Raw genomic sequence first — 26,463 nt, forward strand, 5'->3', positions numbered from 1 at the left:
TCCTGCTCTCCTGTTGTCCCCAGTCAGGGACTCCTGCTCTCCTGTTGTCCCCAGTCAGGGACTCCTGCTCTCCTGTTGTCCCCAGTCAGGGACTCCTGCTCTCCTGTTGTCCCCAGTCAGGGACTCCTGCTCTCCTGTTGTCCCAGTCAGGGACTCCTGCTCTCCTGTTGTCCCAGTCAGAGACTCCCGCTGCCTCAGTCCGGGACTTCTGCTGGCCCAGTCGGGGACTCCAGTCCAGCTAGTTCAGGTAATTCATGTTAATGTTCTAGGATCCCCAAGTCTCATGTTCTGTGCTCCTGCCTCTTCTTCCACTAAGGTTTCTACTACTCCATCATCTAAAATTGCCGGGACTACTGATTCATCCTCTGTTCCAGAATTCCAACCACCTTTGATGGGGACATTACTCAATTAAGTGCCCTTATGAATATTTGTTTATCCTATTTTCTCTCCATACCAGATCTTGTCAATACCCAACGCAAGTAAATATACTTACTGTCCAATTTTAGAGGGAGATCTTTAGAATGGGCAAATCCCTTTTTTTGAGACCAGAGATCCTATTCTCACAAGTTTACAGCTTTTTACTGATGCTGTGATTGAACAGTTTGCTCTATCACAGGTCCTACCTACAGTGCTTCTATGCCATCTTATATTTCTCCAGTTATCCCAACCTTTTAATTGTCTTTGTGTTCTGTCCTATTTAACCAGTCCTTTATTCCCAAAAAGGCTCACAACAATAGATGGAAAAGGAAGAGTAAAGGAACTTCTGGGTCTCAGTATTCCTTGGGTGCCGTCTCTGTACTCTTTCCGTTCCTAGACGAGGACTTTGCAGGTACATTCCTAATTCTGGACTATGAAGAAAGAGCACAGAACTTGTGTAGTCCCAATCGTTTTCAAATCAAAGCGGATCTCAAAATGCTTTTCAATTTAAATCTGGGTGTACGTACACTCTACCTAAACAGTTTTGTATGCATCCTGATGTGACCTTATATTGCACATACACCTATCTGTATAATGCAGTCTGTTCTATCTATGTAAGGCAATTGCCTTACATAGATAGACAGAGCAGACTGTGTGAAGATACCAGGTTTTCTGACCCAATTCTACCCACTTCACTCTGGCTGGCCACCCACGGGTGCATTCCTATGCCAGGGAAGTCTACCCAGTACCCTCTAAGGTTCTTATTAGTCACACAGGCAAATGCAGTTAGAAAAGTATAACAGTACATTTATTGTAATAATGTGGCAACTGGCTTCTAGTGCTAACTGCTTTGCAGAGCCCTGGAATGTATCACAATATAGTTCCCCTGCAGCTCTACCCAGAGAGGACCTGAGACTGAGTGATCCCACTGCTGCCACCAAAAATGTGAAAATACCAGGTTTATTTGGCCCAATGTTACCCACTTCACGCTGGTTGGCCACCTACGGGTCCTTACTATACCAGGGAAGTCTACCCAGTACCTTCTAGGGTTCTCAGTCATTCAGGCAAATGCAGTTAGAAAAGTACAACAGTACATTTATTGTAACAAAAGCAATCACTAGATTATTATATACACACAGTAAATAAATGCCAGACAGGTTTACCACATTATTATTATTATTATTATTATTATTTTTTATTTATAGGGCGCCACTAGCTATCCGTAGCGCCGAACAGGGACAGACAGAAACACGATACAGGGTGAGACAGCACGGTACAGTTAACAAAAAGCACAGTAACTCCGAAGCTCAATGTACAGCTAGATGAGAGGTGAGAGCCCCAAGCGGGGTAGAGAGAGGGGTAGAAGGGCAGGAAGACCTCGTGGAAGAGACAAGGAGCTGAAGAGCAGAGTTAAGGTGGTGGAGAACAGAAGGAGAGGAGGCCCTGCTCGAAGGAGCTTACAATCTAAGGGGAGGGTAGGACGGACAGAGACGCAATGGTAGGAAGAGGGAATGGGGAGAACAGAGGCAGAGACGGAGGAGAATGAAAAGGAGGGAGGTAAGAGGCGGACAGGAGGGAGGGCAGGAGTGGGAGGGGGGTAGGGGGAGACTGGGAGGAGGTCAATTAGGTGGGGGACTGGAGGGCTTTAAGGAAGAGGTGGGTTTTTAAGGCCCGTTTGAAGCTAGACAGGTTGGGGGAAGTTCTGATGGAGCGGGGGAGCTGGTTCCAGTGGAGGGGGGCAGCGCGGGAGAAGTCTTGGATGCGAGCATGGGAGGAGGTAACCAGGGGGGAAGAGAGGCGGCGGTCGTTAGCCGAGCGCAAAGGGCGGGATGGAGCGTGAATGGAGATTAGGTTGGAGATGTAGGGAGCAGTGGAGTTGGAGAGGGTTTTGAAAGTAAGAGTGAGGAGCTTGAACACGATTGTGTAGGGGATGGGGAGCCAGTGGAGGGATTGGTCGAGGGGGAGACAGAAGAGGAGCGGCGAGAAAGGAAAATGAACCTGGTGGCAGCATTGAGTACAGAGCGAAGGGGAGCGAGATGAGAGCGGGGGAGGCCAGTAAGGAAGAGGTTACAGTAGTCCAAGCGGGAGATAATAAGAGAGTGGACAAGAGCTTTAGTGGCATTATCTGTCCCTTATCCCATTAGCTTAAGAAGTTACAGTCACCTGGCTGTCCGGACTTGACAAACCGTGGATCTGCCGATATAATTCACTGGTAGAGAACGACAACTCTAAAACCAGCCACCCTGCAGCTTCCAGTCCCAGAATGAATATACCCCCCCCTTTCTGGGATGGCTCCTTATATCTAAGGTCTATTTTACACAGTGTTTTTCCCTCCCTGGGCAAACGCCTGGGTCTATCCTTCTTAACCATTGGTGGGTGCTGTTTCAGGGGGTTGGAGGGGCAGTGGAGATGATCTGTACTTCCACAGAAGGTCCCCTGCTGGGTTCTAGACAAAATGTCTGAACTAGCCATGTTGAGAACAATGGATACTAATTGACCTTCCCCTGTACCTGTATCTTGCAACCTGATCCCTACCCATAACCCCTCTGACTTCACTTTAAGGACAATGAATAACAACCTCACTGCTACATCAATATACAATACACAATATACATATTTACAATGAGCTATATATGAGATAGGGATCTGTACTGCAAATTACTTTGTCATTAATAGACATGGAGTTCTGGGAAAATATACAACCTAATATGTATATTCACCTCTGAAGAAGTAGATATGTTGCAACCACTCGCAGTTCTCTGCCCCTCCACCTGTGTATACTGTATATTAATAAACATGGTATAAACTGACTGTATATCAGGGCCGGATCTAGAAAAATGCTGTACCCGGGGCGATTTAGGGGGGGGGGCGATTTAGGCCCCGCCCCTTTCTAACATCTTAGGCTGCTGACGGCTGCACATTATGTGCAGGTCCGTCCAGCCGTGACAAGCAGGGACAGTGTGCTGCCCGGCTGCTCTGACTGTGTTTGTCAGAGCAGCCGGGCAGCACACTGTCCCTGCTTGTCACGGCTGGACGGACCTGCACATAGTGTGCAGCCGTCGGCAGCAAGTGTCTGCTAGGGGGGGCGATCGTCCCGATCGCCCCCGCCTGGATCCGCCACTGCTGTATATAGTGATGCATGCAATACACACTCACTGTATACTGTAGATTGATAAACATGCTACACATTCAATGTATATACTGATACATACTGTTAAAAATGTTAGACTCTCATAAAACTAAAATATAATTATAATCAGAAATGCATTGTCAATTGTCATTACTGAACTTGAAATGAACTACTATATAAATTCAAACCTTAGAAGAGCATGCATCCTGCACATGTTGCAAATTATTATTTCACGGCTTAGAATTTCATTTCACCAGAATACTTATTATCGTTTATTTATATGGTGCCAATCATATTATGTAGCATTGTACAGAGAATATGTAATCATTCACATCAGCCCCATTGGAGCGTACAGTCTAAATTCTATAACACATATACTTGTTTTTATTGCATTGTGAGGACCCATGTCTGGAACATAGCACATAGAGACACACCTTTGCCCTGTCAACAGAACAATCATATGGGTATGTGTTGGAGCTGTTTGTCACCAGAGTTACCACTTGAGATTTACAAGTTGGAGCGTATCTTCTGGGAGATGGTAATGCTGCCGGTGCATCCTGATGTCATGCCTACATAGTGCCCTGGGCGAGATAGGACATTGGCGCCCCCCATAGATGTTGTTGTCATATCTGTCGCCGCTCCATGGTGGTGGCCAGCCTACTGTAGGGGTGTGACTAGTGGTTTCTGAATACTAGACCACACTCAAACCCCTACCTCCCCATTCTTCATGCTGTGGCTTCTTAATGGTCTTTATGTAATTAGCCTCTGTGGAATCACATAACTTTCAATGCATCAGCAAACAGCAAAGCTCCATGAAAAGTCTGCACCAATTAGGATTTTGTGAAATACTTTTATCTATAGGAAACTCATTACAAACAACACACACACACATATATATATATATATATATATATATATATATATATATATATATATATATATATTAGATATACAGGGCCACCGAGAGAGGGGGGGGCTGTTGTGCCAGGGAGTCTGGGGCTGCCCTGCCGACTTCTAAATTTTTTATTTATTTTTTAATACTTTTTCTTTTCCACAACTTTTTTTTCCCACAACTTTTTTTTTCCATGTGCCTGGGGAGGGGGGGAGTTTGCGGCAGCAGTTTTGCCGCCCGCCCATTCCTCTTGCGGGTCTGCTGATGGCGCATGACTATGACATCGAGCGAGAGTGCCTTGCTGTGCTCTCGCGTGATTTTCAGGACTCCTGCTTGTTTACTGCAGCCTGTGACCGTGCCTATAAGGAGCGTGAGTCACGAGGCTGTCTTCGGTGCAGGCTGCAGCAGGGGACATCTGCTTATGTGAGTAAAACTGGAGGATTAGAGGACGCATCACATGACACGCGATGCAGCCGCATCCAATGACGTGGCCGCATAGCGTGTCATGTGATGCGGCCGCCTGTGCGCTGACGCGGCCGCATCCGGTGTCATGAGATGCGGCCCCGGGTCAAAATCAGGTAATTTGCCATCCTAGGGGCGGCCGACCGGCCTTCTGGCCGGCCCTAACAGCGCTAAAACTGAGCGGCCCGGGGGACTGATGCCCCCCTGCCACCCGGGCCAGCCTGCCCCTGATATATATATATTATATATATACACAAGAGTAGTAAAAGAAAATAGTTGTATTCCCTGGATCTCTAGTTGTATTTCTAGGATCCTGGCCTGCGATATATGGGTCAGTCATTCTAGAGGGAGGTTCTACAAAGCAGGTAAAAAAATTGGCATATATATATATATATATATATATATATATATATATATAGCTGGATTGATTGCCCCATCGTGCGTTACTATCTATCTTGTCTGTACATAATTACCACAGATTTTTTTTCAGATCTCGGGGTAACGGAGTTGGGAACTACATTATGGATCAATGCTAACCCTAGAATGGTTAGAATACTTTACTGGACTTTAGGTATAAGTGGGGAAGGGGTAAAAGGGAAGAAGCCTGCAATGTAAGCCTGGAAACCTGCACAATAAGTCTAGAGGCTATGCGTAACAGCATGGATTGTGATCATCACATGAGACCCTTTCTGTAGACCCACTTGTTTCTTGGCGCGGACGTGGGCAGTGGTGAGCGACATGGAGACTGCTCCTATATACTAAGCGATTGTCCCTTGGAGTGTGTTGCTGTTTGGTGGTAAGAATCTTAACCCTGCCTTGTTGTCCCATGTGCAGTGCTTTTCTCTGCTAGATTGGAACTTTATACATTATTGACAATTCCGTGTAAATACCATTCTGATTTGTAGGTTTCTCCATTTTATATTCCTTATGCATTTTATATTATCTCCTTATGGACACCAAATGTGTGTCTCTATTTTGTCTAATATAATACTGCAGATGCATACTGTACAAGAAAATTGGATGAATGTGTGTGCACACATGTTGTTACCATTTCATTTTATATGAAATGGTGTCTTTTTATATTGTATACAAAAGTGGAAGGGTCACTGGTCTTTTGTTTCTTAAAGTCTGCAACCCACAGCCCTCCTCAGTTATCCTTCAGTTATCCCCCCCCTCCTCTCTCCCCCAGGTGTAAAGGGGAGTGGTCATGGGCCTTTTGTTCCTGCAATTCTGTCACCACCCCATGTATCTCTGCCCTTTCCTCCAGCACCTCTCTCTCAATCCCCCCCGTCCAACCACCAACAACTCTCCCCCTCCGCTCTGGAGTAATTTACCTTCTCAGCTTCTCTTCTTCTGTATGCTTCTACTTGTCTGCTTCTCTGTTTATTCTTTATTCTTTTCTGCTTTCGCTTGCCTTTGTCTTCTTTCTGGCTCCTCTCTGTTCCTCTTGGTCCACAGACTGGTCCAGCTCTACTGCTGGGCAATGAGGCATCACCACTGGTGTCTGAACCACTCTCCTCCGAAGTGTCAGTGGCATACTTATTGCCCATGCTCTCCGAGCTATAGTTGGAGCCACCAATGGGCTCTGTCATGCTCCATGCTCCACTGTCCCCACTTTACTTTCAGCAGCAGAAGGATGTGCACGTGTCTTATTCCCGTTTGGTGTAAAAAGGCCAGGGAACCTACAATCTCCTCCTCTTCCTGTTCGTAGTGGGACATATGTATGGATGGTCAACAGCTCTCTAGTGGTGGCGTGCATACACACTCCCCTTCTCCATCGGATACACGCACACGTTTGGTCTGACAAAAGTGACTCTTGGGGACATGCAGGATTTTTATGCTGAGCATATCAGCAAGAGGTCCCCTGCATTGATTAGCCTTGAGAAGCTTTGTGGAGACCTCATTTTTTGTCCCAACTATGACAAAGGTCCTCACAGTGTTGGTGTGTAAACAGGTCAATGACCCCACAAGTATAGGAATGTAAGTACACACACACACACACACACACACAGACAGACACAAACAGATAGACACACACAGACTACGGTTAATTTTGTAAACAGCCAATTCACCTACTTGTATATTATGGAGTGAATAACCTGAATGCCGCAAAAGGTTTCCCCTTCAGAGCTGTATAAAGTGGAACGTACCTAATCTCCTGCTTTTCCTTGTAGCTTTGATTATCTGTTGCTGCTGGTGTCTTAATTGTAATTGTTGCCTGGACGGATTGTCTTCATAAACAATGAGAAGTTAGAATTATTAATATGACATGGAATACAAAGTGAAAATTCATTCAAAATGTGTTATCACCATTATAAAGAGTTTACCAGGGCTGTCATGTGTTACATGTCCATGTTTTAGAAGAATTATTGTGGTGCTCTCATTTTATAAACATACTGTTTAATAATAGTGGTTAGCGAGGCCAGATTTGGAAATTTCCATGAACTGAGAACAATTTCTAAAACAACGATCAGATGGTAGTGGGGAAAAGACATGAATCCCAAAGTGAACAAGATACCATCTAAAATATAGGTTATAGCAGTGGTTACCAAACTTTTTCAGTTCGCGGCACCCTTAGAGTCTCCATAGAGTCTGTGACAGCGCTGCGGCACCCACTTTGGGAACCGCTGGTTTATATTAATCTTTCATTTTATTACATATTGAAGTTTTAGGGAGTTTTGTACATATCAAAAGCTGGGAGACTTCTGGAAGTGATGCAGAGGTGAAGTCTCTGAAGGGCTCAAGGAGGGGGAAGGGAGGGAGGGAAGAGAAGGCACTTAGGATAGACCAGGGGCGAGGCCAGCCAGGAAGAGCAGCAGTATAGCCCAACCCCCTCCTAAGTGGAAAAAAAATTGAACAGGAGGAAAGCCCCAATTTTAATCAGGCCCCCCAAGTACTCCATAATAGGACTACCGTACCACCAGCCGCCCTTGCTAATTGGAGCTTATATTCTAAATTCACTACCACATACACTGAGAGAAGCCAATTAACCTATTACTTACAGAAAAACTGCTGATTTCTAGTAGATTTTAAATTTATACTGCAAACCTCTTGGAAATTTATAGATTTGAAAACTCATAGCTACTGATGTCAATGTAAAACCTCAGATCATATATCATGAATTTAATGAATAGATTTAGGTTTAAAGGGACATCACCTACAAACAATTCTGCTTAGTTTTAAAGTGTTACATTTGATGTGAATAGCGTGCAGCACAGAAAACTTGTGTGGGGGGCATTGCTCTAACAAGAGTGGAAGTAATGTGAACACAACAGATCATAAAACCCCCGCTATGGAGTGAAGTGAGGGGTATTACATTTGGGAAGCTGATACATAGGTATATGGATACACTAGTGTGACTGGATCACTTATAAGTAATTTATAGTATAAATGTATTTAAAGGAAATAGTGCAGGGCGCTTATTTATACAATTGTTAATGCACTTATTTTTGATATTGTGTATATTGTGGTATAGGGGACCAGAGCAGAAAATTTGTTTTTTTTTCTGTTTTAACCTAGCTATAGGAAATGCATTATTTCTGATACAATAAGCCTTTGTTTAGGAAGTCCTTTGTGTATTTTGGTGTAAGGAAATGCCTTGTTTGGGGGTTTGCAACTTTTTTTCTTGGGGAATTCTTTTCTTTGGAGGAAATGTGTATTCTGCAACTGTTGGAAGAAAGGACCCATGTTAATTATACCTTTTGATGTGTGAGGGTCTAGCACCTGAAGGCATAGGAAGGTTTCATTAGACTGCTATTAGATTTTCTCAGTGTCTGAAACAAGATCCAGGAAATCACAGCAAAGTTTTAAATATTGTTAGCTTTGCATTGCATGTAAATCCATGTTTGGGTAAACAAATTGTATCCTGATTCTAAAAATAGCCTCTGAAGCTGTGTCCAAATCTGTATAAAAAGCCCTGTCTTGTATTGAAAATTGTTCTTTTGATTCCATCTGACCTGAGCACTAGTACCTTCAATCAGGGTGACTGCAAATAACCATCACTTGGTAGAAAACATCTTCCATGCTGAAAATCCTGTGACTTACAGATTAGACCCAAAATCCAATCCGTTCCTGGCTGTTTCTGAGGTTTGGACCCAGCAACCAGTATCACCACTCTGCCCGCTACCCAGCAGCTCTGGCCAGTGTAATAGGCCAGGGGGGATCCATCCACAACAACCCTGATTCATAGGAAGTACCAGCCCAGGTACAACAGTAAGTCAGTTGCCAAGAAGAAACCCAGTACTGAATACCGGTAAAGGAGTCCAGTGGTGGCAGCATTTGTAAGCCCCGCCTACTGTGGCAAGAGGGCACAATTGTGATAACGAAAGGGAACAGTGGCAAAGTACGCCCAGCCAGTTCCCAGCAGCAACAGACACGTTGGCATAGGCGGTCCTCCCTGTAACAATCCGCCTGACAGATATACATATACACCTTGCAGTCTATAAGGCTTATTTACAACAATACAAAAGTGCAAACTTATAGTCCATATGCTCGTTTATGATGTTCAGCAGTAATTTTCACAGGGAATAGTATGACTCTGCATGCCAAGATAGTGGCTGAGGTGTGGACAAATTTTTACAGGAAAATCCTTTTCTAAGTGTGGATCATTGCCACAATCTGACTTCTACACTGAAGGGCATAAATTAGATTTAATTTTGTGAGATGGGATCATTTAAATTACATAAGGTGGAGAGAGCACATTTACAGGGGCGTAAATGTTTGTTGCAGGATGGAGTACAAAAGGTCTTCAATTTTCTGCCACCTCTGAAGACCCAGATATCAGGTTTTGTCCCTATACTTATAATGGAATGCATATTGGACATAGGTCTGGATGCTTGTCAGTGGGGCTGAACAATCAGTCCTCTATGCATGTGCACCATCATCCTATTTACTTTTACTGAGAATCAAAGTGACATTGTGGTTAGCATGGCTGTTTTGCAGTGCTGGGGCCTTAGGTTGGATTCAGACCAAGATCATATTTGCCTGGGGTTTGTATTTGTTCCATGTTTATGTCTTTTCCTCCAGGCACTCCAATTTCCCGGTACGGTACCATGAGATATTGTACTTGCAGACTTATTTGCTTCTAGCTGAACTGACCCTATGTATATGTGCCTATGTGCCTATGGTAGGAAAAATACATTGTAAGCTCCACTGTGGCAAGAATAGGTGTTCCTAAATAAAATTTTCTCATTGTATGTTGGCTCTATACACAAAAGGATAATGATAATAATGTCCATTTACCTTCTACAGTGTATGAGGTAGTATATTGAAATTTTCCTCAAGGTGGTATTTCAATGTTCCACATAATGTAATCAGCAATAATCTGAAGAGCAAAATTTCAAAAATTACATAGTCTAGATGACTGAATATACAGTTCAGATCTTGATTTAAACAAATTGAAAAATCTTGGATTTTGGTTATGCATAAAACCTTATTACTGAGCAACAGATGTTTCTTTGAAGCTGGTCTGTTTTGCTTGGTCTGCATGGACTGTCAGTCACTGTTCCTTCATTAAGCACATACCATTGAGATGAAGGGTTTATGCTCCAGCAGAAATGTCATCCTTTCTACTTGTAGAATGATGATTGTACAATAAAGTATTTGGGGGAGAAAAGCTAATCTAAAACATTTTAGTTCTGCATGCATGACATTTTCTCTGAATATTTTCAATGGTCCCCTCCTGTACTTCATAGAACTGTAGCAGGTTCTGGAGACTCTTAGGTGAATATGAGGAGGTCGGCAAGGAAGCCTTTGGGCCTGAGTCATTAAGGAACGTATCTGCCAGTTTTGTGCATATTGTTCGCAAAAATCACGCTGCGCATGCTCAGAACTGGGCGATATGCAACAGAATGCAGCCATGTGCAAGTCTAGTGCTAACAACACTTACTGCAGCCTACGGTTTAAGGGAGTGAACAGGGTGGGGAATGGGTGGAGTCACGTAGGCAATATACAGTAAGGACATTCCCGTGCAGCCACATCCAAGTTAAACTCATACACACAGCAGTCCGCTAGTTTTCTACCAGATCTCTTGCTCCAACAGGAGGACTAGTTTAGGTTCCGAATACAAGTGCTGACAGCTGAGTATGTATGGGAAGACATTTCTGCAATCAGGAGCAACTGTAAAAATGTATTTTATATAGAGATTACAGACAGCCTAATAAATGTTTTTTCCAAGGGAAAAGAAAACTAAATTTTTCAAAAAAGTTCCATGTATAATCATAAATGACTTTATTAATGACAGGTAACATTAATTGCTTAATATTTTTTTTCTCCGGTGTGTTCTTTTGAGATTTTATATTCCACACAGGTATATTGTACATATCCTGCAGTGTCTGGTCTAGCACAGTAGAGCAAACCTAAATACGTAGACAGCACCACACGTATCTTTAGATCCGCTCCTTGTTGACTTCGGGAGTATGCAGAGCTGATTTACTTGTGGTTTAAAAAAACGTGCAATGTGCTCATTTTGCCTTAATGAAGCAGGCGATTTGTCTGTATATTAGGATGGCAAAATTGCAACTAGAAAAAAATTATCCAAAAAATAATTTTGGTTTAATAAGTTTTTCTATTAAATTAATTTTGCATAAGTAGCTTAGTTATTTAAACTCCTCATGGAGGAACATGTTTAATACATTAAAAGTGTGCACTATTGGTCAAATATTATGTGTTAATAATAAACTTTCCATATGAAAAATGATTATACTGTTAGATACAAATGATGTGTGTGTTCGTACATCAGTGTGTCCCACCCTGATCTCTATATCAAGTCTTATGATTTCATTATCTCGTATCCTCAGGTGCTACAGAGTGGTCCTCTTGGTTTAATGTAGACCATCCAGGAGGTGATGGAGATTATGAAACAGTAGAGGCCATTCGCTTCTATTATCCACATCGCTTGTGCCTTCAACCTATTGCTCTTGAAGCCAGAACGACAGAATGGGCCACCCCAAAAGAAAAAAAGGAGGTTGTACACTCTAATCCAAAAAAAGGCTTCTGGTGCATCAACAAAGAGCAACTGAAAGGTCAAAACTGTTCCAACTACCATGTTAGGTTTAAGTGTCCACTCGGTAAGTAAGAGTTATGACCCAGACTTACCTATCAATTTACATGATTGTTTTCTTCATAGGGAGAAAGAGACGTTAGTTTTAGATGGGGGTAAGGATGAAAGGTGGGTTGAGGGATTTAATAAACTGACTGCTTCATACATCTCTGTTGAATATTTATTCAGGCTTACTTTTTACTTTTCTTTAATCTGAACCTAAGTGAACTATTATTATAATAATTGGTCCAGGATGGCAAACAAATAATGCAAACATTGTCTTAGGACAAGTAGGAAATTACATTACTACATCTACCAGTAAGGCAGCTGATAAATGTAATGGCTCATTTAGCGGTGGATATATATCTGTATTTTGTTTATTTTACTGAAGGTATTGCATTCCTGTACTGTGCATTTCTAGCTGGTGCAGTGATGCGAATGATGATTATAACTATCAGCAGCACTATCTAGCCGCTTTTGATTGGTTGATTACATAGTGACCCTTCCAGTAATTAGAATATTAATAATGTGGCTATATTATATAACATTGCAGAGGGTCTATTTGTATCACTTAATTGACATTTCCATTTCGACTACTGCAGATAGGAAGGAAAAATATGCATTTGATTTTCAAATGGGAAAATAAAATATGTTTATATTCAATTTAATTTGTAGTTGTGATTTTATTTATTTCATTTCATATTGAAAATTTGACTTTTGTATTTATTAATAGCAACCCAGACAAAATTATCTTGTCTATATGACATTTAATTATAAATAGGGAACTGCACCTTTCGCATTTGCAATTAACACTGCCAGTCTCTACCTTATTTTGGATCTTAAAGTATACACACTTGTACGCCTGATGTATGTCTTGAACAAATGCTTCTGTTTTACAGCTTGACGCATCTTGAGGTGCGTCAGACCTAACAGATACAGGAAAATACATATTATTTTATGTGTGTCTTTTCCTGTGTACGTTCTAAATGCAAAAGCATCCACCTCTAAATGAGTCCCTTATGTTTACTTATGAAAGCAAAATAGAACTCATACAGTAGCTTAAATACAAAACATTTAAATAAAAAACAGTGACAATTCTGAGTACTGTGCTGGGACCATGGACAAAAATCCTGGCATTTAATAATGCTATATACACAAAAGAAGAAGAAATTCCTAGATAAGAAGTTTCAATTGTGATGGGATGTCCAGTAAACCCTGTGGAAAAACAAAATCCAGGGCCAGAATGGTTTAGAAATCAATATGCAATGCAATTACACACTTCATTATGGTCTAAGCCAGTGATGGGCAAACTTTTTCAGGAGCGGGCCAAATAAAAAAGAAAAACATTAGGCGGGCCAATATAATTTATTAAAAAACTCAAATATCGAAATATATAATACAAATTTTTATAAAACTAATGTGATGAATGAAGCTGTGACTGCATTTCTATAAGTTCCTCGTATCTATTTTTTTTATTTAAATATAAAAACAAATAATTATATTTTTATAATTTAATGCATATTTTAATGAAATTTTTTAAAATATTGGTGGGCCGGATAGAACCTCTAAGTGGGCCGGATCTGGCCCGCGGGCCGTAGTTTGCCCATCATTGGTCTAAGCAAAACAGAGATTTGAATATAGATAATGTATGACTACAGTTGTATGGTCTATGGTTACAAAAGCCAATTTAACTTATATTCACATTATATAATTTCAGATGTGCTGTACTGGTCACATTGGTCTCCATGGAGTACCTGCTCTCAGACAGGCTGTGGAGCAAAAGGCATCCAGATCAGACAACGCTCCTGCACCAGTGTAAAACCAATAACTACACTGAGTTTAGAAAAATGTTTGGGACAGGCCATAGAACGAAGGGTCTGCATTACCAGCCCATGCATGGGTGAGAAATACAAGAGCTAGGAATCTGAGTAGTACATAGGTGATCCACAAGAGGTAGTGAGAGATAATTAACATAACTTAACTCTCAACTGTGAACAAACTGACTGCATGAACTGTATTTCATATAGTAATGACAACACAATCTTCCCACATAAGTTTTACAGGAGCCTATTCTGTCACCTGGGGACCTTGCTCCTCTTACTTGCTAACTCTCCTAACTCAGACTTCCTAGTCTGCTGCTTCCGGGTTGCCTTCATTCCTCTCATCCCTTCATGACACTGCTCCAGTCACATGCAACATACCGATGGACAATTCACTGTCTCTATGAATATCAAAACACTTATCTCCTGAAATACTTTGTACTGCTATGAACATTCCGATGGTCCACTTGGCTATGTGTTGTTTTATTGCTGCCCACTTCAAATCTGGGCACCACGGACAAGCAGGAAATGAAGATTGCTAACAAATAGCTGCTCTGATCCTACTCAAATAGACCTTAAAATGTCAAAATAATTCTCCACAATATTTTTAACCTACTTATAACTGAACTATTTGTCCATTCTGCCTAAGCACTGTACAATTATATAGAGGCTATTTTAAAGATTAATTATTAAGCAATCATCCAGTACCCATACAAAAAAAACTAACATCATATACATTTCTAAAAACCATGATCCACCAACTGTAAGTGTGCTTTATACAGATCAGTTGAATTTTATACATAACTGGATTGCTATTAAGGTAAAAGGCAGCCTGGAAATCTTGTTTTAAATAATGAATTTTATATTCTTATCTGCTTACTGTGTGTTATAGGAAAATGGTCATCCTGGAGTGACTGGACGCCTTGTGTAAAATCTTGTGAAGGGGGGAAAAGTGTCAGACGCCGTACATGTTCCAGTAATGCGATTCCTTGTTCTGGACGCTCTTATCAAATTCAAAAGTGTAGGAGATCTCCATGTACAGGTAACAAATTATTTCAAAGTATATCCTCTATGTTAATAATTATGCAAACCCAGTTATAATAATCTCAGTCAGTTTAGTAAAACTGGTTATGCCCCAATATTAAAATAGAAACCAGCATCAGTACAGTACATTCAACAGAAAAAAAAATGATGCAGAGGTTAGGGGGCCCCAGGCTCCCTCTTCCCCGCCTACCTGCACCAGGACCCACAGTTCACTAGTTCTGCCTCTGGCAATGTGGGCTGTTGTTCAAAGAGCATTTCTTTAAAAAATAAATAAAACAAAGGCCTTTGGTTTCATACAATGGCCATGTAGCTTTTTAAGGGGATCAAGGTACAATATTGAGTCACATATATTTTAGAGGGTGGCTACATAGACCCACCTTGTCACCGTAGATTCAGTATCTATACAGAATCCTTGTAGGCAGAAAGTGTTCAGTTTTCCACATATAAGTAGTGTCTCATGAGAAAGCATATTGAGCAGTCCCTGCAAGGATAACTGCAATTAATGCTAGAATGCAATAATCTTTTAGGCGCTTAATAGTGACTTACATATGTTATATTTTTCCTTGGTATAATAGTGGGTTGTAAGTGTACAATCTTTATGCGGCTTTGTTGTAAGTGTATCAAATTGTTTTTTGCACAAATTCAAAATGAAACATATATCATTAATCTATTGTAGTCAGATGAATAGTGTATTTTTAAAAAGTATCACCAAATACATTTTCTTTCTCTTACCAACCCAAAATTAAATTGCCAAAAGAGGGTGCAGTGAGTTCCAATCTCTGTAAGAAAATGCTTTATAAAAACATTAACAAATTAACACAATAATATGAATATATACAAGAGAGTGCAGATCACTCTATCCCATATAATGTTAATTTGCTTTATATGTCCACCTTCTGTTTTTACCTATTTTAGAGAATGTAAAAATGTAAGTTTATGTTTTATATAAATGCAAAACTAATGAGTTTTTTCCTCCTCTATGCCAACTTGTAATCTGTTTTGGCCAATGAAAAACAAAGAAGTATGCACTGGATGCGCATGTGTTGGTCACACTTTGGTGGGCAAAGTCCAAAGCACCCATGGGTATGTACTGCACAATGCCAAAGTGCATATGAATGACAAGATTGTGGGTACAACCGATCTGCACGGCAAGTTCAACTTAAAAGATGTCTGCACAGATGTTCACACAAACATCACAGTGACGATAGATGGATTCTCTTCTGTAACCTTGAAAAGCATTAAGAATGAGTACAACATCTCCTATTTTGAGGCCTTTTTGAAGAAATTAGGTAGGTCAAATATGCATGATGACTATATGAATAAGGTGTGCCTCGATTGGAAATTAAGGGTTATATATATATATATATATATATATATATATAAAATGTCATATTCCAAACCTAAGCATTTGGAAGCTCTCCTGATAAAGCACAAAATAATATTTAACACAGTGTAATATTTATGAACTTTCTAAATAAAGTTGTAGAAGTTCCTGCTTAACTGCCTGCAAATACTGTATTGATGATTCCATCAAGAAACATGTTTTTTATAAAAATATCTTGATTCCTGGTTTTCAAAGCTTGTAGAAGTGACAGCTTGGCCAGTTTATTTAAACTAGGGTTCCTCAAATCCTGGCATCAAGTACCCAAACAAGCCACATTTTGAAGGATTCTGCATAGGTCAGTTAATTTATTTATTAGGTCAATAATTATCCAATGTGTTTCCATATAGGAAAATCTTCTAACATGAACTCTTTTGGGTACTTGAACACGTGATTTGAGGAAACATGGTTTATATAACTCAGATGAACTTGTAGATCTGTCTTTAAACATAACACAACAGCTATATAGAAGGTGTATAACAGGTATAAGTGTACCACACCAGCATTCTAGCCTAAAAAATATTTCTGTAATTAGTGCTTACACAGGTATTTGCATATACTAGACATAGATTGCAAGCTGGTGAGCAGCGCCTTCTTACTTCTCTGCCTGTATTACCCAGTATTGTTTTAATACTGTTTTTGTTCCTATTTATAAAACACTATGGAATTAGATGGCAGTATATAAATAAACAAGTTAACCCGTGCATGATACTCATGCATTCTAGTCAAATCAAGCTACTTAAGGTGTTAAAAAGGTTCTTGTCATGCATTTGGGCCATAGCCCAGGCCTCCTCAGGGGAAGAGCGTTACTTCCCGACGTAAGCGCTCTTTTTTAACGTGGTTTTGTCCACATGTCACCACCTCATCATTCTTCTCCATCACCTCATCCTCCTCCTCATCCGCTCTGTCATCCCCGGCAACCACCAACCACTCCCCACTGTCACCCCCGGCAACCACCAACCACTCCCAACTGTCACTTCTTCTTCAAGAAATATATATATATTTTTTTAAATCTTTATAAACACTTTTAACAATTAACAAATGAAATTAACAAATTAAAAACATCTTAGTATACCAAATTTCAGCCCTTTCTGAATTTTTTTTTCCACACACACTAAGAATTTAGTAGGTCAGTGTATAACTCAGCCCAGCAGGTGGCGCTGCAGCTTGGTTTTATTTTTTCCACACACACACAGACAGACTAACACACGCCACTAGACATTTATATTATAGATGTTGATGATAGGTTCATATTACCTATGTGTACAGACTACAGGCTTTGCAAATTTAGGTGCTTGTGATCAGGGCTGCCAAGAGGAATTTGGGGCCCCGGTATAGCAACTTTCTGGGCCCCCCTCCACACATAGTAGGAGAAGGGATATTTGCGCCGTTGAAGGGGACGTGGTCGCATAGTGATGGAGGTGTGGCCAACATGGGCTGTGGCTGCGCCTCTTTACACATGACATTATGGAGGGAATTCAATTAGCCACAAAGTGTCTCTGGAACGTCTGTGAGATAGATTTGCGGCGGAAATTTTGTCAAAAATGTCTGTGTGCCACATCACTGAAATATCAGCAATCAACAAAATATGTGTGATAAAACTTATCACAGATACATATATGTTTGTAAATGGTCCGATAATGAAACACAATTGTAAGTGTATAAAAGAAATGGCTGCCTCTAGGGGCTCTGCAACCCCATACAAAGATAAACGCACAATAAAAATTAAGAGGCGCTCAAAAACCCTTAAACATAAATTCAATAATGAGAGAAATTTTGTGCTGCACACACTGCTGGCAATTAAAGTTGGGATCTCCGCTGTGAGGTGTCCCGTGAACTTTCCTATATATATAAAATTATGTTTTTTTTATAATGTATGTATTATATAAAAATTAAGAGGCGCCCAAAAACCCTTAAACACACACACACACACACACACACACACGTTTAAGGGTTTTTGAGTGCCTCTTAATTTTTAGCGTGCAATATATAAGACATACATTATAATAAAATATAACATTTAACACGCCACCCCCCAGCCACATCACACCACCCCCACAAAAACATTACACCACCGCCACATTACACCCCCTAGACACATCCTAGCCCCCCTAGACACATCCTAGCCCCCCTAGACACATCCCAACCCACCCCCAGACATATCCCAACCCACCCCCAGACACATCATAAGTCCCCCCAGCAAACATCATAACACCCCCACAACCCCAGTCCAGCTCACTTACCTAAGTTGAGCAGCGAATGCTTTTAAATTGCCTATTTTCTGCAGTTTGTTTCTGGACTCATGATCATTCCTCCCATAAGGTGAGGCGAGATCACCACAATCCTATTTATGGCAAACACAATATTTTAACCTTACCTCCTAGTCCATAACTTGTCCCCCAAGCTCCGGTCACCCTGATCTTCTTCCTGCAATTGATTGCAGAAAGTAGAGCAGGGTAACATGAATCATAGCAGTGAAGTGACTAACAGTGTGAGTATAGTAGGGACGGAAGAGGGATTCTTACTCATGCCCCTACTCCCAGAGGTTGGCTGGCAAAGCCTGGGAGGGGGATGTGAGAGACTTCCCTCAGCAGCCAATTAGAAACAGTGACCCAGCCTAAGGCAGCCCACTATGGGACTGACCCAGATGGCAGCTGCCCCCCAGCACTGCCAACCCCTGCCTACTCCACTCACTGTGTCAGTCACCATAGACCTTACATAGTGATAGTAGGAAGGAGTCTACCAACTTGTATCCAGGCCAGGTCTTATTGCTTCAATTTTAGGGAATTGGAAATGATTCTTTAATCTTAATAATCTATAAGTCCCTTGTATATAAATGGATCTGACTAATTGCATTTCATAGTAGCAATATGATCATACAAACCAGCTTGGTTTTCACATTCATTCAGTCTCAGTCATACAATACTGGCTGATCTGTAGTCCATACTGTAGTCCATACACATGTGTATGTTGGTATCCAAATGTGTGGGAGCACCACTCGATAATATAATAATATAGGAGATTATAAAATTAATAATCAGGTTAATGATAGCCTGGTGCAGTAGAAACTCCTTTGAATTGTAACAGGCCTTGTAGCTGTATCATAATGCTGATAATACTATGCTTGCTCTTATACATTATCAGAAAAGCCATTCATGGTGCAACATCCATACTCAAAAATCCGAAGAGAAGGACACAAGGTGACACTCTGTTGTGAAGCTACTGGAAATCCAGTTCCCTTTAAATATTACTGGTAAGGAATTAAATATTTTACTTGATTTGATGTATAACACTAGTATATTGCATTCAAATGGCGCTGAATTTCTGTTAAGTATTCATTACAAGGAAGATTGCTATCACTGTCGATTAAAAAATGTCCCCTTTTGTTATTTTTACTTTATACTGTGTCAAAGACTGCAATGTATTCTTACATGTATCGATCACTTTTTAGTTAACATTGAGTGTATGTTAAGCAGCCCATACATGCATGGATTTGGATAGCCATCTTAATTGTTTTAGAAAAAAAAATTACCACAAATGCCTGTGTGGACCAAATCAATATCTGGGGCTGGTGAAATGATGATTGTGACTGTTGGAAAATGTAGTCAGACAATAATTGAGATCTAAGGATGTTTGCAACCAGTCACACTTATTGTGGCCCATAAGACCAGTCGATTTTGACTGCAAGCACATGTGGCCAAATTTGATATAGATCTGGCTACTCGCCCTTTTTTTTTGGACCATCAAGTCATCTAGATTTACACATTAGAAAAAAAAACTGGTAGCAATCTCACTGAATCCTTTGGGTAATAATTTTTCTTTTCTCGTACAGGTATCACAATGGTACATTACTGGATAAACACAATTTCAAGTATGACAAAAATTTAACTCTGCAAAATATTCAAGCAGCACAAACTGGGAGATATCAATGCAAAGCCAGCAATGGACTGGGTGTCATCAAGTCCTCTGTAGTCAATCTAATAGTCATAGGTAACAAAACAATGAATAGCTTGCAATCTTTTTTTACATTGCTTAATTTCATTCTTTGATTATGATTTCTTTTTGTTCAAGGTAAAGGTGAAACCCGATGTAATAAGTCCCCAGATGAACATTTTATTAAGCTACCAACTGACTGTTTTCAAACTGAAACTGGCTCTCTTTACTATAATGTAGGCAAGTGTCCTAATTCACAGTGTGTAGACCATCTAAGCTCTGACCTGCAGTGTAAAGATGAAGTAGACTACTGCTGTGGGGTCAAGCAAATTAAACTGCAAGAGGTAAAGTGTCCAGGATACACTCTGCCTGTCATGGTTGTTGTAGAATGTGGTTGTGCCCAGTGTATCCAGCCTAAGGTTTTAGTTCGTGGACGGGTGACTGCTTATGACACTGAGGAGCCACTTCGGTTTGGGAAAATCCTTGTGAATGGGGAAAATATGGGTTTTACAGGTTTCAAAGGAGAGTTTATCCTGGAAGTGCCAGTTGGAACTAAGAGGTTGGTGGTCACATTTGTAGATGGTCAACAGAAATTTGTTGAGACTATAAAAGTTATTCCATTTGATACAAAAGGGAATACTCTCTACCAGGATTTGAAAGTAATGAGAAAAAAAGACCCAGTTGATCTGAATCCTACAGTGACAAATGTAATTTCTCTTGGAGAGATGCTTGGAGAAGAACCAATTGGTGAGATATTTATACCACCAAACTCCTTCATCAAAGCCACTGGAGAATCCTACAGTGGTACAGTCAAGGCAAGTTTAACCTTTCTGGACCCTAGGAACATCAGCACTGCCTCCGCTGCTTCAAGTGATCTTAACTTTGTCAACAGAAATGGAGATCTTTCTCCACTCAGGACCTATGGAATGTTTGCTGTGGACTTCAGGGAAAAAGGTACTAATGCCTGGCTCCAAACTGGGAAAGTGGAGGTGCGACTGGATGCAGAGCAAATTAAAATGCCACAGCATCTCAATGAAATGAAACTTTGGTCTTTGAATCCACAGACTGGACTCTGGGAAGAAGAAAGTCATTTTCAGGTAACAGGGCATATCAAAAGAAAGAGGAGAGAAGAGAGATCATTTTTAATAGGACAGTTGGAAATACGTGAGAGAAGACTTTTCAACCTGGATGTGCCAGAGTTCAGGAGATGCTTTGTTAAGGTACGAACCTACATGAATGATAAATTCATACCCAATGAACAATTAGAAGGAGTGGTTGTGACTCTTATAAATCTAGAGCCTATGCCAGGATTTTCATCCAACCCTAGAGCATGGGGTAGATTTGACAGTGTGATAACAGGAAGGAATGGAGCCTGTCTACCGGCTTTCTGTGATGCTCAGCAGCCAGATGCATACTCTGCATATGTTACTGCTACAATGGGTGGTGAGGAACTTGAAGCTGCTTCATCTTATCCCAAATTAAACCCCAATGTTGTCGGAGTATCTCAACCTTATTTATCTAAACTCAACTATCAACGAACTGATCATGAAGACCACACTGGTAAAAAGACAGCTTTCAAAATTAACCTTGCTAAACCAAACACAAACAACATTGAGGAGACTAGTGGTCCAATATATGCCTATCGAAACTTGCGAGGATGTGAAGAAGCTGCAATCTCAGACAATCACTTTCGTTTTTATAGAGTAGAAGAAGATAAGTACGAGTTCAATGTTGTCCCATTTGATGAGACAGACTTGACCTCATGGATTGGTGGCTATCTGTCTTGGTGGCCAAACCCACAAGAGTTCCGGGCATGTTATATAAAGGTTCGGATACAGGGTCCACAGGAGTATATGGTCAGGTCACGAAATATTGGAGGAATTCACACACAGACTGTGGGTCACCTATACGGATTGAGGGACACTCGAAGTGTTAGGGATTTGAAAGTGGATAGCAGTTCTGCAGCCTGTCTGGAATTCAAGTGCAGTGGAATGCTGTATGACCAAAATTTTGTGGATCGCACACTAGTCATAGTGACTCCTCAAGGAAGCTGTCATGTTGTAGAAGTCAATAAACTTCTGGAAGACTATCTGATTCGCCACCCACCACTTCCAGCAGGTAATGACACTGGGGTATTTAATATGTTGGCGCCTGTTGACCCACTAGGACATAACTATGGAATTTACACAGTTACTGACCAGAATCCACGACTAGCAAAAGAAATTGCCATTGGGCGATGTTTTGATGGCACCTCCGATGGTTTTTCCAGAAAAATGAAATCCCGGGTAGGAATTGCACTCACTTTTCGTTGTCAGGAAAAAACAGTTACACAAGAAAGCTTCTTTCAACGTTTACTTAACAACCCAGGGGAAACTCTTCGTGAGATACGCCGTGGCATGCAAGAGAATGAACAGAGACAACAACCTGCACGCATAGTGCCTTATCCAGCTCCTGGTTTTTCCTCTTCTAAACATGCCAGGGAACCCTCTGTCAACCTAAGAAAACCGCCACTGCCACAGAAATGAGGATGAGCATAATTTAATATGTATGAACCCCACACAAAGTCTTGTTAACTCAAATGGAGGGGCATATTCAATTCTCGGTGGAAACGCCGAAAATCTTGCGGTCCGCGCACGATTACTGTTTGCGCGGAAACACAGTTAATACGGTAATTCACTCGCTGGATTTCAGCTCGCAGCTCCCTGAGCCGCGAGCTGAAATCCAGCTACATATTACCGTATTAACTGTACTAGTTTTTCCGCGGCGCGGAAAACTAACAATTGAATATGCCCCGGAGAGTCTAAAAACAACTTATTGCCACTGTACAAATATATTGGAAGAAATCAGTGATACTTAAAAACAAATTATGAAAGTCAAATTATTAAGAGTCTTTATCTTCAGGTAATTAAGTGCTGAATGCAAATCAGTAGTCAAACTCTTTTCATATGATTATTAGTTTTCTTGAAAAAAGTAGGTACAAAGTTTTGTCCTTCACAGATAACATCAGGTCTTAAGCAACTTTGGGTACAACAACAAGGCAAACTTATATGGGCCCTGATTTAATTTTTTTTTCTCAGCTGGGGCTATTTCTGTGGTCCTACCTCCTATTTCTCATCACCACAGAGCTCCATAGCCCCAATCTACTATCTGTATAAGAAATGTAAGAATTAAGTGTACTCTATCAGTTATTTAAAATGATTTTTGTTTTCATGCTGGCAGGCATACATAAGAAAAAAAATGTGGTAGTTCTGGGCACACTCTATAAAAAAAGACATTTTGGAACTAGAAAGGGTTCAAAAAGGGCGACAAAATTGATAAAGAGAGTCATTAAGCTGTGAGAAAAGGTTAGCTAGTTTAGGCATGTTTACTTAAGAAAAGAGGCATTTAAGAGGAGATATGATTACTATGTACAAATAAATACAAGGGTAAATAAAGAGAACTTTCATAGGAACTTTTTACCCCAAGGACTGTACACAGGACACGCGGTCACCTCCTAAGGTTAGAGGAGAGGAAGTTTCACAACCAGCAAACAATGGGGTTCTTTACAGTAAGGGCAGTCAAGATATGGAATTCACTGCCATGGAAGGTTGTGATGGCAGATTTGATTGATATGTTTTAGAAAGAGTAAGACAAATTTTTATCGGAAAAGGGTATCCAGGGTTAGGATCGTTAATTAAAATGAAGGATTGTAGTGGATCCAGGAAGAAAAAGGACTGCAATATTGGGTCACGAAGGATTTTACCCAATTGAAACAGATTGACAGTTGCTTCATCTGGATTAATTAAAAATATAAGAGAGGGATCGCAGGAGATCCAAAATAGGTTGAGCTTGATGGATTGGTCCCATTTTTCAACCTCGTTAACTATATCACTAAATTATGTATGTTACTATGATGAAACAAGGAGCATCCTGACAGTCAACACCCGAGCCTATGTTTCCTGTTCACAATTCTGATGGGTTGATTTTCCTTCACATCAACACATTTGTACATTCCTCTATTACCCAACACCTACCAAGATTTATGTTTCAAACAATGGGTGATGATGATAAAATGAACAAAAGTTACTCCTAGTGGTGCTGCAATCTAAAAATCACTTTATATTATCTCATCATATTATGAAACCTGTTTAAACACTACAAGCTGAAATTCACTTACTTTCCACATTAATAAAGTTGTAACATTAACAAATCCTGTTTAAGCTATTCCACACCATGAGAGATTGCAATTGTATTCTAAATTGTCAGGGCCGTCTTGCATCAATTGAAGTAATTAATCCATAATCAATAATAATTATATGTCCCTTAGAGAGAAGGCTGTAATCCCACATAAGTGCAAACTCACAACATACTCCTTGTAATGACTGTATACAATGACTGGATTCAATTTAAGAGATAATAATACCATATCTCACATCTACGCCAGCCTGCTGGTGGTGATATGGGTGGGGTACGGAATAATGATGCTGATTATTCCGACAACACTTACCCTGACGTCTTCACACTGAATGGCTCCTTTCCGACGAGGCTCCAGGACGACTGATGTGCCAACCGACAGGAAGCAACCGCGATGTAAGAAGAAGCCGCCGTGATTTGATGACGTCACTGAGACCTGAGACGCTGCTATCGGTGCTGTTAAGGGGGTAATTTAAGTATGCAGGCATGGACAATGTACAATGCTTTGTAAAGTACATTGTCCATGGCCGCATACTTACTTTACCCCCTTAACAGCACCAATAACAGCGTCGCGAATCTCAGTGACGCCAAGTAGCAGCGGCTTCTTCATTCATCGCTGTTGCTTCCAGTCGGTTGGCACATCAGTCGTCCTGGAGCCTCGTCGGGAAGGAGCCCTTCGGTGTGAAGACATTAAGGTTCGTGTTGTCGGGGTAGTCAGCATCGATATGCTGACTACCACCGGGTGATGGCTGATATCTACACATCCCATATTACTTTAAATAAGTCATAATAACATCATACTTTAAAAAATATCACGGGTGTGCTACACTAGTTCTCATATACGTCAACACAAGCCTAGTGGTTTCCCTACTCTTCAATTTTACAGGATTGTAAGACCAAAGGATTTAGCTGCTAAGGTCTGGAAGTGCCTGAGGGAAACAGAATGAGGCTTGTCAGTAATCATTTTTATTTATAGATACAATACCAGAACAACAAAAATAATAATAACAAGCACACGATTAGTTTAACAATATCTGATTTAAGAGCATCCCTTAAGTGAGAGGATAACGGTCAACTTTAAATCTGAGCATACTGATCCAGAAATGTTAGTCAAATAAAATCTTTTGAATATGATGTGATCCAGCAGTGACAGGAGTTATAAGCATACCTAATAGTATTTTCTAAAAATTCAATGTCTTCTGAAAAAAAACAAGATATAATGTGTGTGGGTACCGCACAAATAAATTACTGATATTAATGTTGGAATGTGTTTAAACCAAAAAGTGCCAAAATAAGAGGGGAGGGGATTAACATAGCTACAAACAGATTTTAGTTATATATTATATTACATATTATTGTATAGACGGATGCCTGAAAGCTCAATGTTATATTTGTTTCAGTAATACCATACAATGGAACCTTGGTACTTTCTGAAATTTATGGATAACAGAAAATCCAATAATTAGCACATGTTATATGTTGACTTTCTAGTTGGACTAACTAACTGTAGCAGGATAACTCACTGCTAAAATACACCAACCGATATTGATGTTTTCAGTAGATGTTAGCTGTTCGGATTCAGAGAAATCAGACAGATCTAGGATTTGGGGATCCGAGTTTAAACAAAACACAACTCGATTCTTTGCGCCAAAATTGGTTATGAACACAAGGCAGAATGTCTTTTCCAGGAATTTTTTTCTCCAAGTTTTGTATCAATATTTTCTCTATAAATAGCCACCCCTCATTCTCATCTTCCATTTTAGAACAGATGAAGGTGGCTTGCTGGATGTACTCCTAAAGTAACATGTAGAGAGTGACTAGAGCGTTAGACAGGGTCAAATAGCGAATTTTACACAGACAACAATAGCTATATATACACTAAATGGACAAAAGTATTCAGACGCTTGACCATTACACCAACAGGGACTGTAATGACATTGTATTCAAATACATATACTTTAATATCTAGTTGTTCCCCCTTTTGCAGCGATAACAGCATCCACTATTTTTGGAAGGCTTTGCAGAAGATGTTGGAGTGTTTCTGTGGGAATTTGTGCCGATTTATTCTGTAGAGCATTTATGAGGTCAGGCACTGATGTTGGACGAGAAGGCCTGGCTTGCAATTTCCGTCCCAGTTCATCCCAAAGATGTTCGATGGAGTTGAGGTCAGGG

General features: G+C 40.5%; 1 protein-coding gene across 1 annotated transcript; it reads left to right on the plus strand.

Moving 5' to 3' along the window:
• The first annotated feature begins 4,703 nt into the window (after positions 1-4,703).
• On the plus strand, positions 4,704-22,643 carry CILP2 (cartilage intermediate layer protein 2). The gene is made up of 8 exons (XM_075190074.1): positions 4,704-4,809; positions 11,699-11,968; positions 13,658-13,840; positions 14,653-14,802; positions 15,824-16,093; positions 19,330-19,438; positions 20,018-20,175; positions 20,257-22,643. Exons 1-8 carry the CDS (start codon positions 4,704-4,706, stop codon positions 22,641-22,643), a joined length of 3,633 nt encoding a protein of 1,210 aa, XP_075046175.1.
• Positions 22,644-26,463: the final 3,820 nt, after the last annotated feature.

The sequence above is a fragment of the Mixophyes fleayi genome, chromosome 1 (assembly GCF_038048845.1).
Source record: "Mixophyes fleayi isolate aMixFle1 chromosome 1, aMixFle1.hap1, whole genome shotgun sequence".
In the NCBI taxonomy this organism is placed as follows: Eukaryota; Metazoa; Chordata; class Amphibia; order Anura; family Limnodynastidae; genus Mixophyes; species Mixophyes fleayi.